Below are 16164 nucleotides of genomic sequence, written 5' to 3'. Positions count from 1 at the left end.
AACCGTGTGTCCGTGCATCCTAACAGGGTCCATGCTCTGTCCTTTGCTTTAAATGCAATTGCTATGGGAAATCTTAAAAACAGTGAGGAATTTTAAATTGTCAGGTTTTGGGGGCTTTTTTTTTCCTTTTACAGCAATCCCTGTACATCAGCTGACACAAGGCAGTAACAATAAGCGATAGAGATGATTTTTTTCCTCTCTAAATTCCAGGCCAGCTGTTCAGCTGCCGGCTGAGTCGTATCCTAAACCACAGGTAACGTGTTCTTTGAGGGGGCCGACACACCCCCGATCACCTGCTCCTCAGCGCGGCCCTCAAAGCGCCCACAGGCAGGGAAGAAAGCCCCTCGGCACAGGCAGCCGCAGACCAGCGGCCCCGAGCCCGCTCCCCGCTCTCCCAGCACTCTCACAGTGCTGTATTTCCCGCGGCTCCGGGGAACTGCACGGCTCCGAACCCGCTCCTGTGCCTGTGCCCCGCGGGCGGGGCTCGCTCCCGCCGCTGGTGCGGTCCAGCGCACACGGGCTGGGCTGGGCTCTCACCCCCCGACCTCCCCGGGGACATCGCGGGACAGCCCGGAGGAGGAGGAGAACCAGGAAAGGCGGACTCAGCCGCCCGGGGAAAGCTCGGCCCTCTGCTCGCCTCCCTCAGGCTCTGACCGGCCCCGGCGCCGTGGGGCCGCCCCGCGGGGCGGGGAGCGGGCGGGGGCCGCGCAGGGCCCGAGGAGGCCCCGGACCCCTCCGAGCGGGTGCGATAGGGGGCGGTGGGGCCATGGGGGGCCGCGGGCTGCTGCTGCCAGTGCTGCTGCTGCTGGGCGCCGCGGGGCCGCTGCTGCAGCCGGCGCAGTCGGCGGACCCCGGGGACCCCGTCAGCGCCGAGAGGAGCCTGGCGTGGGGCCCCGGGCTGGACGCGGGGGTCACCGTCCCCGTGCGGTACTTCTACATCCAGGCGGTCAGCGCGGCCGGACGGAACTTCTCCCGCTCCCCGCCAGGTACCGTTCGTGTGCTCCGGGGCGGGCAGGGGCAGGAATGGAGACCCTACCCCGGGCCGCGGTTTCGCCGCAGAACCTGGCTGGAGGTGCCCAGCCCTTGCCCTCTTCCCCTCTTCTTTGCTTCCTTCCTTCCTTTCCCCGTTCCGCGTGGTGGCTGTGCCCCCGCACCCGGTCCCGCAGCGCCCGGGACAGGCGGGATGGCAAGAGAAGCACATGGTCCCAGGCTCATTTCTTCTGGTGCTGCCCAGTGCCTCCTCTGCTCTCACCAGTAGTCTGCTCTAAACAGTTTGGAATTTACTGTAAAAAACCGTAAGCTCAGAAAGAACCAGTCTTCCTGGAGCTAGTGGACGTAGATTCCCAGTGCACAGCTGGGAAGTGGTAACGTAATTATTTTTAATGCTGCACACACACCAGTTGCTTAAAATTTGTGTCTCAGTCAGCAGAGCCTCTGGGCTCTGTTATCCTACTGCTGTTCCGTTAAGGAGTAATTTTCATTCTTGTTTACTCAGCACAAGCACAAACCATCCCACGACACTTCTCCTGAGGGTGGGAATTGGGCTCGTTCTTGCAGGCCAGTGGTATGATGCCAGTCAGCTGTTTGCTGCTGCAAGTTAACTCCACACACTCTGTATTAATAATTTAAATTTGAAATGAAAATTACTTTGGTGTCACAGACTTCATAATGAAGATAGCCCCAGAGGAAATCCTGTGTTGCTAATTTACATAGGGTAGAAGCTATTTAATTTGCTGTGTATTATTTACTGTTCACAGAGATGGTACTGAGCGGGCAGCTACCAAGTATGCATGGCCTCTTCATGTCTTGTTAGTTAGAAAGCTGCTGCTTGCAGAATTAAGGAGTAGCCATATATTATACAGGGGATGTGTTCAGTCTGACAGGAGTGTGGATACTTCAGATATTTCAGGTCTGGGCTTTCTCCATCTGCTGTTGCAGCTTGGTGCTGGATGTCAGCACAGTTTGTAATTGCAGTCCAGAATGCGACTGCACTGTGGGGTGGAGGCTGATAGCAGCTGCACAGGGAGAGCCCTGGGTTCAAACAACAGGTTGGGAAAGGTGAAAAGGTGTGAAGTTCAGTTGGATTCTCATGCTAGTGTAAGTCCTCCAAGATAAACTGGGAGGATATGGGTACTGAGACCTAGTTTTGATTGCAGTGTGTTCGTATTTATGTTAATAAATTCAGTGTCCCAGGAAAGTTTCCAAGTCCCAATGCCATCTGGCATGGAGTGATCTCCATTCATCCCATGACCTGCTGTGGCCTCCAGTCAAAGACAGCATGAGTGCTGCCAGCAGGGAAGAGCTGCTGCCTCGGCCTGTGCTAGCTGCTGTCCCATGCCAAGAACTGTTTAGGAGGGTGCCAAGCATCCTTAAAAAAATTAGTGGTAGAGTTGATCATATTCAGTGCATGAGCACTGTTTAAAGTATTCATAGAGACCCTGGGTATAAACTTCTGTTCTTTAATGATTTAAAATGTTCAATTCTGTAAAACATCATTAAGAATTACCATTAACAATATTCATTCAGGCACCACTCTCCAACATAAACTAAAAACATCTCAAAATATACCTGTGGAGATAGCAAAAAAAATTGACATTATCACCCCCACTGCGAAACAGGAACACTGTGATCAGAGCAGCAGAACCACAGTTAAGGCATCACATTTGTGAAATGTGTCCAAATCTATTAAATTGTTTTTTATGTGCATTAGAATTTTGGTTAAGTGGGTCAGGACTTACTGGGATCCATTATAAAACTTGTGTAGCATAATAAGTAGATTTTAAATGCAGAATTGTTTTCTGAATATCTAGTCTGTTCACCAGAATTGATATGCATCATTGCACATTACACTGGAATTTCAGCCCAGAGGCTGTAACTGTTTTACCTGCCTTTGTAGGAGGTTGTTGAATGATGCAGAATTCATTGTTTCCCTAGAAAAATTATTTCAAAGATTAAGAAAATCCCTGCTGAAAACACAGAACTTTCTTTTAGTGTAAACTGCATAGATTTTTTTCCTTTGGCTACTTGGATAAGCCTTCTCCTTCTTTTCTGCTGGGTTTTATCCTAGATTTAACAATTGCCAACCATGTCTACTATTGACCGTGATAAAATCAGCTATTAACTGTTGCTCAGATGATCTCTGATGATCTGTTCAGATTATCTGTTGATCAGGTGATACTGTGCTAATAAATATTTTTCAAGGCCTCCCAGATACTCTTGTAGGTTTCACCAAATGCTTTCAAAGAGCAGGGCATGCTTCTTCCAGCTCTCATTGCAGTGCTGCCAAACAGTTGTACATTTCAGTTCACTCACCTTCATACCTGGGCACTGCAGGACCTCCCTTTGGTGACCACAATCCCTGGGCTTTTGTGATGGTCACACACAAGGCCTGTATTTGTTTATTACTGGATGTATGCTCTTGCATCCAGCTCTCTGAAAGTATAGGCTAATAATTTGTGTGTCCCTTTAGTGAGTCCGTTGATTTTGTGATTTCCATCTGTGAGAGTAACCAGCAACAATTCTAGTAAAACAGTTGAATCAAAAAATCTTCAGATCTTTTAATTTCTCTTCTGCATACATGTCAGAAATAGGGTGACTAGGATTTTTTTGCTCTTCTCTAGCAATTTGCCTAAATTCAGTATCTTGTTACTTTTTCTCTCTTTCCCTCCATTTCGTCACTTGTTCCTCCATGCATGGCATACCTCTTTTGCAAGCTGCACAGAAGAAAAAAAATGCATAAAGCAGGTGTCATTACCTGGGTTACCTAAAGTATCCCATTTTGACTGTGTCTATATTTTAGTGTCTCTTCAGTGCTGGGAAATTATTTGTACTCAAAATGCTCTCCCAGACAGGTTTTCAGGGTAACAGAGAAGTAGTAGCACTGCTGATTCATCAAGGACACATTTTTCTTTTGTAATTCCTTTGGGCTGAGAGAAACAAAAAAAAAACAGGAGTGAAAGTACCATGGTAACTTCCTCCAAATAAAAAATAAAAATCAGCAAAAAGTTGTCATGATTAAGTATACCATGGAGGCTTTGGCCCCATTACACAATCAATGTTGTAAATTACAAACAAGAAGTCTGTTTCCTCCAATGAATTATTTGTACTTACATGAGACACTCAGTCTTGTTTTTCTTCCCCTTCACTTTCAGTGGAGTTAGCTTTTTCCCATAGAGCTTTGTTATCAGTCACTTCCCTTATCAAATGATTCCTGTGTCCAAGTGCCACCAGCTAAACCCAACATATCATTTGGGCAGATCAAGGGCTCCATGTCTAGAGCAGGACGTACATAACCAGCAGGGGAAAAGACCCACTTAGGTATTTCCTGTAGGTCAGGACAAGGATATAAAATAGTAATACAAGTAATACAGGACAAGGAAGTAATATTTGACTTCTGATTTCACAATATTCACTAATTTTTATGATGGTTGAAAACGTAATTTTCTTCAGTGGGAAATCACTATACTCAGTAAAAATGCTGTTTAATAAAAGGGGTACAAGGAGACAAAGATGTGATACCAACAAGAAACAGTTGTCTGTGAACCTCATGACATACTCTGGATTTCAATGCTTCTTCATCCAAATAATACTAGGTGATAGTCACCTAGGGAGAGGGTACTTGGTTGAAGTACTCAGCTACTTTCAAGCAAGTTTGTGACTTGCAGTGACCTTTAGAGGCAGAGATGTTCATTTCTTTGGGAGAGTAATTTAATCTGAATATTCTTGCACAGTACTTGACTTGAATCCAGTTTTAAGACCCAGTGATCTAAGGAAGACATGATTAATCATTAAAAGACTGGTACTTACCACATCAGTGTATTTATCTGTGGATGCAAAATATAACTTTGACATCTCAACCATTTAGTGCTGTTGGGACATATTCAGATTTTAATTACATCTTGATTTTTTCTGGATTTTTTCAGTTTCATTTATTTCTGTATATTACTTGGTGGTAGCATTGTATTTGTTTGGTTCATAATGCTTAGACTGTCACACTTAGTGAATAATTTGTCCCCCTCCTTTTTTTTAATTAATAAAGTTGGCAATGACCACTTGTGATAGAACTAAAGACTATAACAGATTTATTTTTATGCATACTCATATTGTTCATAAATTATTCCATATCTTAGTGCATTAATGATGAAATGCTGGTGATCTTTAAGCACAGGTCAGACAGATGTCCAGGGAACATCTCTATTATCATTCTCTTATCACTGCTTTTCAGTAGCTGGATCTTTAAATGTTCAAGACAGTCAGCAGCAGCCCAAAGCTGAACAATTTGTATGTGACTCCTGCATGCTGCAACTGCCTTTCCACAAGCTGGCAAGTATTCTTTTCTCCTGTTACTTTCACTTGGTTTCCTGCCTTTCTTACTCTAGAGGAAATTATTGTTCCTCAGAGCACTAACTTGAAAACTTAGAATAAAACCTGATCTTAGCTTCAAAATACTGTTAGCTTTTCCTTCTGTCTTATAATCAAATATTTAACTTTCTATCTACACCTGCAGGTTTTCCATTTAGCGGTGTGCAATGACTAAGAATATTTGGTAGGGTGATATTTCATCACTGGAAACTAGTTTTACCAACTTGGTATAATTAAAAAATTGTACTGAAAAATAAATTAAATTCCGTGGTCTTAATTCAGTGGAGTTTGCTCTTTACCTTTATTTACTAGATGTAATTCTAATAGCTTAAAGTGATTTTGTCTGGTTTTATTTTCCTCTTGCCAGGAAGAACACAGTTTAAAGTGGTAATTAAAGCACTTTCTCCAAAAGAAGTCACCAGAATTTACACGCCTCGGCCTTTGGATAGAAATGATGGTACATTCCTTATGCGTTATCGGATGTATGGAAGTGTCACAAAAGGCCTGAAAATTGAGATACTTTATGGTGATCAGCATGTGGCTCAATCACCTTATATTTTGAAAGGTAAGGGTATTTTTTGTTATAATGTAATATGTCAAAGTTCTGAATTAGGGTATATTTCAAACTGCAGTACGTGGGCTGTGGTAGCTGTGGACAGCTCAAACAGTTCTGAGTGCCCCGTGTGCTTGGCAGGTTCACAGAAATGGACCTTTATTTAGCAAAATAATTTCACCCTGATAACACAGAGTCTTATATTTCTGAAAAGAGAAGAATGTTGCTGTTTTTTCAGTTACACTGCAAAATTCCAGAAATTATAGGAAGGATGATTTCCTAGGAAAACTGTAGAAAGTGTGGTATAAAAATGCCAAGCCACTCTAATATATAAATTATGCGTGCTGTAGAATCACGAATACAGACTCTGGGTGCTTTGTTTTCCACAGAACCAGTTTATCATGAATACTGTGACTGTCCTGTGGAAGACCCTGAGGTCTGGCAGGACATGATGTCCTGTCCATCCCAAGAGCCTCAGATTACAAAAGACTTCATTTCATTTCCCACCATTGACCTGCAGCGAATGCTCAAGGAAATCCCAGCCAGGTTCAGCCAAACAGGAGGTGCTATTGTCCATTACACTATCCTGGATAATCACATCTACCGGCGCTCCCTAGGGAAGTACACAGACTTCAAGATGTTCTCCGATGAAATGTTCCTGTCACTGGCCAGGAAGGTACTGCTTTGGATCATGTCACATATTAAGGCAATATCACAGAACCACAGAGTGCTTGGGGTGGGAAGGGACCTCTGGAGCACATCTAGTCCAACTTCCCTGCCGAAGCAGGTTCACCCAGAACTGGTTGCACAGGATCATCTCCAGGGTGGGTTTTGACTATCCACAGCCTGTTTGAGCAGTCCGTTTCATGGCCCCATCTTCCTCACAACAAGGAAGTTTTCCCTCATATTCAAATGGCACTTCCTGTGTTTAAGTATGTGCTTGTCTCCCCTTGTCCTGTTGCTGAGCACCATTGGAAAGAGTCTGGCCCCATCCTCTTGACAGCTGCCCTTAAGACATTTGTGAGCATTGACAAGATCCCCTCTCGGTCATCTCTTATCCAGGCTAAATATATTTAAATATGGCAGTACTGCAATTGTTGTTGTATCTTCACATGTATAATTCCTGAAGCAAGATTTGACATTCCATCAAGACAACACTGGGTGTTAGGAGTAATGTGTGAGGGCTTCTCCTGGCAGTAATGGAAATGTTTGGAAAGCTCCAAGGGCTAAAGCCCAACTGGGAGCTGTTTCCTGGCCTCTGGGTGTTCCTTTCAAACTTGCTTGCAGGGAAAAAGCTTGGAATTCATGCATTAAGCACAGCTAAATCTATGAACTATCCAGTAGGTGCACTGAGTGCATGACAAGAGAGAACTGATGCATAGATGTAAGAGTGACAGACAGCTTCTCTGTGTTATTATCCTTTCTTGGGTGCACATCTAGGTTCGTCTTCCTGACGTGGAGTTTTATCTCAATGTTGGAGACTGGCCAGTTGAGCACAGGAAGGTTAATGATACACCTGGGCCTGTACCTGTCATCTCCTGGTGTGGCTCTGTGGATTCCAGAGATATCATCCTGCCAACATATGATGTAACCCACTCGACTCTGGAAACTCTGCGTGGAGTCACCAATGATCTCCTTTCCATTCAAGGGAATACAGGTGAGTTACACTGGGGGTTTAAAAAGAATTTGTGATTTCCATCAAAAAAGCTAGTTGCATTCAAATGTTTTGAAGTCTTCAGTTCAAAGTGCCCTGGGAAATCTCTAAATACAAGCAGCTTAGGCTTTACAGATTGCAGACACTTCTCAACACTGCCACTAAGCTGGTGTATCATTCAGAACCAAAATTTAAGAAGTCCAGATCACAATAAATGTGAATTTGACATTAAAGGTATCCAGAAGATGCCTACTGTGACCTGGCAAAGGAAAACTAAATGTAATTAAAAGGCCTTTCTCCTCAGTCAAGGGCTCAAATATGTTTCTTCTAATCAAACAGTAACCCTTTTCCTGACTGTTGTGGCCCAGTGTTCTGTTTACAAAAAATTTGAATACTGAAAGAAGTAAGCTGATACTATGCTGCAGCCTCTTTCAAATTAGAAAACATTGTCTATATGAAGAAATACCTCAGAGTAAGATCTCTTGAATTGCTTTTCTGGCTTTGAAAAAGGAGTCAGCTTTACTGACAGTTGTCTTCCTCCCCCTCAGGAAATTAACGAATATTTAGGGATCAAACAAATGGCATAAGCAATACCTAAGGAGTAAAACTGGAGTGGAAAGTTACTTCTTTTTATTTAATTAGTTCTCAGTTCCTCTTTTCTTTATTAGTTTTAAAATTAAATATTTCAATTAAATGATCAGTTAGAGGCATTCTGTGTTTACTGATTTAGTACAGCTGCTTTTCCAATTAGGAGACAGTAAGAGACTACTCCATATAGTAGGTGCTCTAGGGAAATTTTCAGAAGAAAGGTGAGGAAGGGCATAGTTAATGCAGTAAGCAGAGATTAAGTCTTTCAGACTCTTGCTACGTGTTGAGAAGACACAACATAGCCATTTCTTTTCTTTTTTAAGGCATCATTTAATGGTTCTTCAAGGACCTAACTAAATTACTGGGTAACAGAGGTGGATTTTACTAAAGAAATTAGGTTTTTGTGGCAGGCTTTTTGGCTGGAGAATTGCTTTAATTATTAGCATTTTCCTTACGTATTTTATTATAATCCCTTAGGTAGCTTTCAAGATAGTTGAAGTTATTGAAATACAAAATTGTTGAGTGGAAAAGCAATTCTCCAATTTTCCTTGTATGAGTTTCCCATCCCAAAATTCAAACCAGAATTGTGAGTTTAATCCTGTGATTAATAAGTGGTTATGGGAAACCATGCCTGTCCTACCATGTCTCCAAATGTAATACCACTGTCAAACCAAGTTCTTTATTTGCCTTGAACAGATCCTGAACATTTCACTGCTGTTTGCTTTTGTCTTGTCACTCACTGCTCATAGGCCCCTTCTGGGACAACAAAACTGAGAGGGCTTTATTCAGAGGTCGAGACAGCCGAGAAGAACGTCTCCATCTTGTCAAGTTATCCAAGGAAAATCCAGAGCTACTAGATGCTGGAATAACTGGATATTTCTTCTTCAGAGAAAAAGAAAAAGAGCTGGGGAAGGCTCAGCTGATGGGCTTTTTTGACTTCTTTAAGGTAGTACTAAAATTATAGTTTCTGATTAATTTTGAAATTTATTATTTCATATAATTAATTTCAGCTGAAAAGAAATTTGTTAATTCTTTTCAGTAAACAAAACAATTATGCTGCTATAGTAGCACAGGTCCATGCAGAGTAGATAAACCACCTGTAATCCATGTCCTAGTATGACACACTTGTAGAGGAAGCCAAGAAAGACCTCAGTGAGGCATCTTGGCTTATGTTTATGTTTTAATAGACTGAGAAATTGGATTTGTCACCATCAGGGTTTCTTTGATTTGGGGTAAATATGAAAACAATGGACACAATTTACAGCCATTTCAAGTACACTATGGATATCTGAAAGAGTCTTTATAGTAACAAATTAGAAAAATAGAGAGTATTTTTGTTGTACTTCAACATACAAATTCTACTGCAAGAGAAATAAAAAAAATAAAGGGAACAGAATCCTGTGTAAAGTCATTACAATATATAGCAATTGAAATTCTGTTCTGAAGTTCAGTATTTCAGAAATGCTGTTACAGCCAAGAACATCTGCCAAAGCATGACATTAATGGTTATTTCTAGTATTATGTTTCAGCTTATTTTATATAATAATATGTTTCAGGTTATTCTGTATAATAATGTTGTCAGAATAAATTTACTGTTTGAATTGAAGTATAGATTAGTTTTATTTCCTTCCCTGCTGTAGCCCTTGCTCTATCCCAGGACACTTCAATAGGACACCCATCAGGCAGCTCATGTGACACAAAGGTTCTTGTCTGTCAGCCTCCTGTTGAAAACAAATCCTTTTTCCATTATATTATCCAGAAGACCATGAAACTACACGTGCTTAACACTGAAATGTGTTTGTTTGAAGATGAAAATGAATAAACATGATTACTTCTTGCCTGTTAAAATAATAATTTATGCAGTCATTGTTCCCATTCTGATACAAAACATTTCACCTTTTTTCCTCTCTCTTCATACTGTAGTACAAATACCAAGTGAATGTAGATGGCACCGTAGCAGCTTACAGGTTTCCATACCTCTTGCTGGGTGACAGCCTGGTATTGAAGCAAGACTCCCAGTACTATGAACACTTTTATATTGGATTAAAACCTTGGAAACATTATATTCCAGTTAAGAGAAACTTACAGGACTTGCTAGAGAAAATAAAATGGGCTAAGGTAAGTTCCATTATTGATTCAAGTTCAAAGTGATAAACAAACATGTAAACAATTTATCTTAATAGTCTCTTCTTTTGTATTTACACACACACACATATATATATATATATATATTGCATGAATGCTGTTGAGATCCTGGTATAAAGGAAGTACATTTTGTTGTTAGTATAAAATGGGAAGGCCTTATTTGAAATAACCATCTCTATTTAGGGCAATACTTAAGTGTTCATTTTAAGTATGGGCAGAAGAGTTCATGAGTCAGAGCCTTAGCATACTGACTAAGGTAATTGTGAAAGAAACAACCAGATTCCTAGATACTACTTAATTAATGCTATAGCTTTTTTAGGCCCTGACTAGAGCAGAAGTTACTGCATGTTCTGTTTGAATGTACAAAAAATTGCTGCTCTCTGTAACGTGCTCAGAGTGGGAGGCTGGGATCCTGTAAGCAAACAGATAAATTCTGTGATTGAAAACACCATTTGTGCTTTAAGTCAAAGTGCTGTTAAGGTTAAAAAAACACATGAAGAGTTTCTTTTCTGAGAGTACTGTAATTCTACCTCAGGAATCAGAGGAGACTGCTAAAAGCTTTGCAACATAGACCTAAAAAGCTTGAGAATAAATACATGAATTCATGCACTTTTTTTAAAAAAGAAGACATTGAATTCCATTGCATTGGAGAGGACAAGAGATGTGGTTTTGACCTCTGTAAAACTAAGTAGATCTGGGAGGTATCAGAACTGATTTTGAAGAAGCTTGAGGCTTGGACAAAATGGTGGAGCAGTAATCAATTGAGTTTTCAAAATTGTAAAGTTAGTCATGAAAGTTGTTATTGATAGCCCTAAGGTAGCAGTAGTGACAATAAAAGCAATCCAGTATTTTTAAACAAATCTGCAATTTTAATAATGCCTTTGCAATCTACCAGTAATTGTAGTTAATTTTGCAGATTTGAATAACCCATTTAATAAAACTTCTAATGCTAGTCAGGCTTTGAGTTGCTCTGTTATTCATTTGTTTCATCTGAATTTTCAAGGAGAATGATGAGGAAGCAAGAAAAATTGCTAAACAAGGACAACTAACAGCAAGAGAATTACTTCAGCCTCACAGGTTTTACTGCTATTATTATAAAGTGCTCCAGGTGAGTACAATAGATCACTTTATTACTCTCCCCCCAGCTGCTACTAATGCTACAAATTTCATATTCAGTCCTTACTTAAATCACTAGCAGACATATTATTCATAGATCAATGTGAAGAGCTTTGCTAAACCCTTCTTCTTAATTAAAGAATCTACCTGACATAATGGTTATTCTACAGAATCAGGAATTTTTTTTGCCCCCATCCCCAGTCAGCCCTGTTTTCATTGTCACTTGGTATTTGGTTTCCAGTAGGTCTCTGTAGGAGAAAATCTGTATATCCACTTTTCTTCCTTTTTCCCTTCATACTTCTGAGCTACTCTACTACAAAATAATGAATAAATGGAAAAGAAGTTCCAGAAGTGTGACTAGTAGAGTGTAGGGGATGAAGCAGGCCCAGTAGTCATTTCTTCCTTAGAAAATGCAAATCTCTAGTGAACAAAGTTTCTCCTCTCTGAAAGTATCTTTTTCCTATACTGCTGTGCACTTAGATGTCACCTTCACCAGCCACAGGTTAACATGAAAGATGGAACTGTTCAGTGTACAAAAATGACATTTTTATGCATTATCTGTGTAAAGTGGTTAGGCACAGATGATGACAATATCAAAGTTACCATAATAATAGGCAGAAACATGACAGGAGGTTTTCAGAGGCAGTGTAGCCCATTAGTAGGTGTGTTGCAAAGACACCTTGTGCAGAGGCTGTGAACAATGGCATAAGGAGCCTGGATAAAGGTAGGCTTCTGAGTGGAAGGGAGGAGGAAAATTCTGCTTCTTGAATTATATGTTGGTGCTTACAGCATTCTTAAATGTTGTTTACATATTTCAGAAATATGCCGAACGCCAAGCCAGCAAACCTGAAATACGGGATGGAATGGAACTTGTACCTCAGCCTGATGACAGGGACTCAGTGTGCACTTGCCACAGGAAAAAGCCTTTAAGGGAAGATCTATAACTGTACTGGATGGAGAAAATTACCCACGTAAAATGCAGGAATAGGAATTAAGCTGTGAAATCTAAGACTCTTATGCAGTACCAGGCATTCTTAGTTATGTATTCTTGTATTTTCATACCAGTTTTCCTGCTCATTCTGATCTACAGTGTTGGTTCTCACAGTTTTGGCTCCATGACCACCACCAGACAGACAGTGAGCCTGCAGTGGGGAGTGTCTGGGGGATTTGTTTGATGTACTGCATCATCAGGAAGCAGAGCACAGAGCTGCTCATGTTCCAGATGGGACCTGTTTACCAAAGTTTTGTGAGGAACTAGTCGCTGCAAAAGATCTTGCCATGAGTCAGTGCAAGTTATTCTAAAGGAGCATTTGTGATATATTGAAACAGTGTTATGATTTCTTCATAAAGTTTACCTCAGTGTTAGATTGTTTCTTATATGCAAAACAATTTTCAAACTAGACAAAGAAAATGAATATTTGAGATTTACAGATAGCAGATCTGGTCATGCTTTCAGATTATTTTGTGGTTTATGACAGGTAACAGACAACATGATATAACGCTCATCAATTTTAGAGGAAAATGGAGAGCAGGGGGAGAGATTAGAAAAATGTGTTTATAAGCATCGTGTCTGTGAATCACCAGAATTAAATATTGCTTTAAAACAGACTCTCTAGCTGTCACAGTGCCTTGGGTGCCAAGTCACCACTCTGAAAACATGTTCCCTTCCTGTGACTGTCTGTACATGTAGTCACAGTTCCACAAAAGGACTGGGGAATTTCATGCCATGGGAAACACTGGTATCTTAGTTCAGCAATACCATCCACAGTATTCTGGACTACGTGAAATCTGAAATTTGTTTTATATTTAGCAGAGTTTTAGATCAGCTTGGTTTAATTCTTTTGTAATAGTCTAGGAGTTAGAGTCCATGTAAAGCAACTGGGAAGCTGGTTGTCCTCCTTGGTTTAATTCAAGGCCATTTTTTCCAGAGCATGCCTTAGCTCCAAACTGGGCAAGAGGTTTTCAGGTCTTCTGCCAAAGTTCCTGTGCAGCCATGAACATTGCAGCTAGCAATGCAAAATTCACAAGGGCAGAAGGATCTGGTCATACCTTTGTGATAAAGTCTGCCTTTGGATGGGGCAGAAGAGGAATCCTAGTGCTGGGTACAACTCCAAATACCTCTGTTGATTTTTGTCCAAGTTTGTCTACTTCAAAATGCATAAATAGTTCTGGAAGGAGACACCAATACTGAGACCAGTGCCCACAAGCACCTATTTCTGTGTTTCCATCTTGGCTAATGCAGCCTGCCTGAGCAGCTCCTGACTCACTACAGGCAAATAAAAGCTTTCATGGATACTGAATTCTCCCTACACTAAAAAAAATGGAGATGTCTGCAAGACAGTAGACTTGTCTGATTGATTTGGTGCACTACACACCATGCAGGCTTCATTCTTGGTTCTACACTGCAAATTGCATAAAATTTCTGCATTAGAGCAGGAAGAACGGCAGTATGCTAAATATGGAAAGAGCTTTGTCTTTCTAAAGAGGTCAGTGCAACTGTCCATCAGTCATTTATTATATTATGCCAGTTAAGAAATAAACCTGTATCATGTTGTTCTACCCATAATCCTCTTTGTTCTGGTTCTAACACTCATATTTATAGTGGTTGTGTTTTTATTTAGCATGAAAACCAGTCCTAGAACTTCAGTCTATAAATATGTGTTCAACTCATCTGACATAAAGTTTTCTACATCGAAGTTCAGCAACAGGGTTCCATTGCTGAAGCTGACACTCAGGACTGAGTCTGTGCTCTCCTTTTGTTCCATGTGCACAGTCATTTTTACTGTATTACATGATCTTATTTTGGTGCACTCAGCAAAGGCAAGTGAGCATAAAAGTTGGTTGAAAAACAAAGTGTTCCACATATTTCAAATCAAAAGTCCAAAAGTGATTAATTTGTATTTTTTAAAATGAGAGTGAATAGGGGGAGTCATGACACATACTTCATGGTTCTTTGGAAATACCTATGTAGGAAAACTTGCCTAGCTTGAAACAGAAGTCTTTCAAACTGAAAGAAGAATCAGATAAAATTTAAATTATAAATAAATGTGAATATTTTATCCTTCCTTCCTTCCCTCATAAAAAGGGGAAGAAACTGTTCTTAATTCTTCTCTGCCAAAAAAAGTCCTTTCTTTTGTAACAAGTATCACTTCAAAGACTAGTTTGTCAACAGAGTCCCTTACAGTTGCTTTTATAGCTCACAGCAAGAAATATCTTCAAAATATGATTGTACTAATCTTCTTGCTGTAGTTAAAAAATAGTAGAGAGATGGTGGAACTTTTACTACAAGTCCATATTAATTTGAGAGAATCTTGTTCACTTTACAGCTATAGCTCTTCCAAAGGTAAAAGAAGGTAAGCCAAGGTCTCTCTTCTTTCCATTGGTGCTGCTGTATGCAATTTAAATTGTAATGAAGAACAGTCGTAACAAGTGCCCCACCAGGCCAGAAAAGATGTCAGATCTATGTGAGTTTGCTGAGAGGATGATACTCATCAGCCTGGTGTGTTACAGGAAATGATAAATACTGAGTAAAACCTGGTTTTGCATGTGAAGTGTAATACATACATTAAATAGAATTTTTAAGTGGCATACATAGACTGGACTTTGTATTATTCTGTGGTAGTTCTTGAACAGTGACTGTTCAAAGGTGTAGAAATCTCTCGTTGCTGGTAATTTTGGAAAATTGCTACCATACCACAGTACTAAATTTTGCTCTAGTAATTTCAGTTTTTAAATAGAGAATAAAACCTGTCCTGTTTTTGTCAGGGATTTACCAGTGATAACAGAGGCAGGTTGGTTTGTTTGAAATAGTACATAGTTTATAACAATGTATAGTCCCAGGGCCAATGTTTTCAAGCACAGGCATCTGCAGAGGAGGGGTTTAACATCCAGTAATGTTGGGAAGGCAGAATCTTTACCTAAGATTCTTTCTTTTCAGATTTCTTCAACCTTAACAGTGAACCTTCATATAATGAACACTGGTTTTATGTTGTATGTATGTCCTAATATATTTAGGCACCCCCATTGGGAAATACCCAACCTCAATTTTGTCTTGAAATGAGAGCTAGTAAATCCTGATCTGTTATACATAAAGGAGATACAGTTTCATGTATACTTTAGACTGTATTTTTTTATATTTACCTCAAGATCACTAATGTGCTGGTTTTGTGACAGAATTGTGCCAGGCCTGCCTTGTAGATTCATAATTTTAAAAACCCTATAATCAAAGCTTGTCTGATGGAATGTTAGATTCAAACATCCATGCTGGGAAGCATACACCCAACATTTATTACATTACAAAGTAAATTATTTAGTTAGGGAGGAGAGCTGACAGGGAAAACATACATCACCTGTTGGAGCACGTCTGAGAAGCTTGCAAAGAAACTATAATAAGGAAAAGAAGCATTATATAAACCTATGATATTATCAGCTCCTTTAGCACTGTAGTTTTGCAAAAATTTTTTCTGTGAGGGTGGTGATGAAGTGCAAGATTTTATATTGATATTGTTTAAGTTCACAGGATTTAATGATGAGAATCTTCTTGTCTGAGAAGTTTTAGAGGATTTTAATGAGTTATATGAGTACTAATGCTTGAGTTTTGAGTACAATGCTTCTGTTTAAGTTGTTAATAGGAAAATCTGTACTGCAGACAGTTATGACACTAATTTTGGGTTTTGCTGTGAGAATACGGGGAAAAGGATGATTTGCATGTTTGTTTGAAGTAGTTTTAATAAACATCCGTAGCACA

At 40.2% G+C, this 16164-nt stretch overlaps 1 protein-coding gene across 2 annotated transcripts; it reads left to right on the top strand.

Moving 5' to 3' along the window:
- The first annotated feature begins 757 nt into the window (after positions 1 to 757).
- On the top strand, positions 758 to 16164 carry POGLUT3 (protein O-glucosyltransferase 3). Of its 2 annotated transcripts, none has more exons than XM_059466377.1 (8): positions 758 to 986; positions 5729 to 5926; positions 6304 to 6590; positions 7355 to 7571; positions 8906 to 9102; positions 10080 to 10274; positions 11305 to 11409; positions 12236 to 16164. In XM_059466377.1, the coding sequence occupies exons 1-8, from the start codon at positions 767 to 769 to the stop codon at positions 12359 to 12361; spliced, it is 1545 nt and encodes a 514-aa protein (XP_059322360.1). In that variant the 5' UTR covers positions 758 to 766; the 3' UTR covers positions 12362 to 16164. The 2 variants fall into 2 exon arrangements, with proteins under 2 accessions (XP_059322360.1, XP_059322361.1); XM_059466378.1 differs by lacking the exon at positions 758 to 986 and adding an exon at positions 5293 to 5326 and having other exon boundaries at positions 5733 to 5926.

This window comes from Ammospiza nelsoni, chromosome 2 (genome assembly GCF_027579445.1).
Source record: "Ammospiza nelsoni isolate bAmmNel1 chromosome 2, bAmmNel1.pri, whole genome shotgun sequence".
Classification (NCBI taxonomy): Eukaryota; Metazoa; Chordata; class Aves; order Passeriformes; family Passerellidae; genus Ammospiza; species Ammospiza nelsoni.
The sequence above is the reverse complement of the archived record's forward strand: the minus strand, read 5'-3'. Positions and strand labels throughout refer to the sequence as shown.

What these genes read in the sequence shown, in the direction of transcription:
- POGLUT3 (XM_059466377.1), top strand. Translation starts at nt 767, where the DNA reads ATGGGGGGCCGCGGGCTGCTGCTGCCAGTGCTGCTGCTGCTGGGCGCC. An exon ending in ATCACCTTATATTTTGAAAG is followed by an intron (nt 5,927 to 6,303) that starts GTAAGGGTATTT and finishes TGTTTTCCACAG; the next exon opens with AACCAGTTTATCATGAATAC. An exon ending in TCCTGTCACTGGCCAGGAAG is followed by an intron (nt 6,591 to 7,354) that starts GTACTGCTTTGG and finishes GTGCACATCTAG; the next exon opens with GTTCGTCTTCCTGACGTGGA.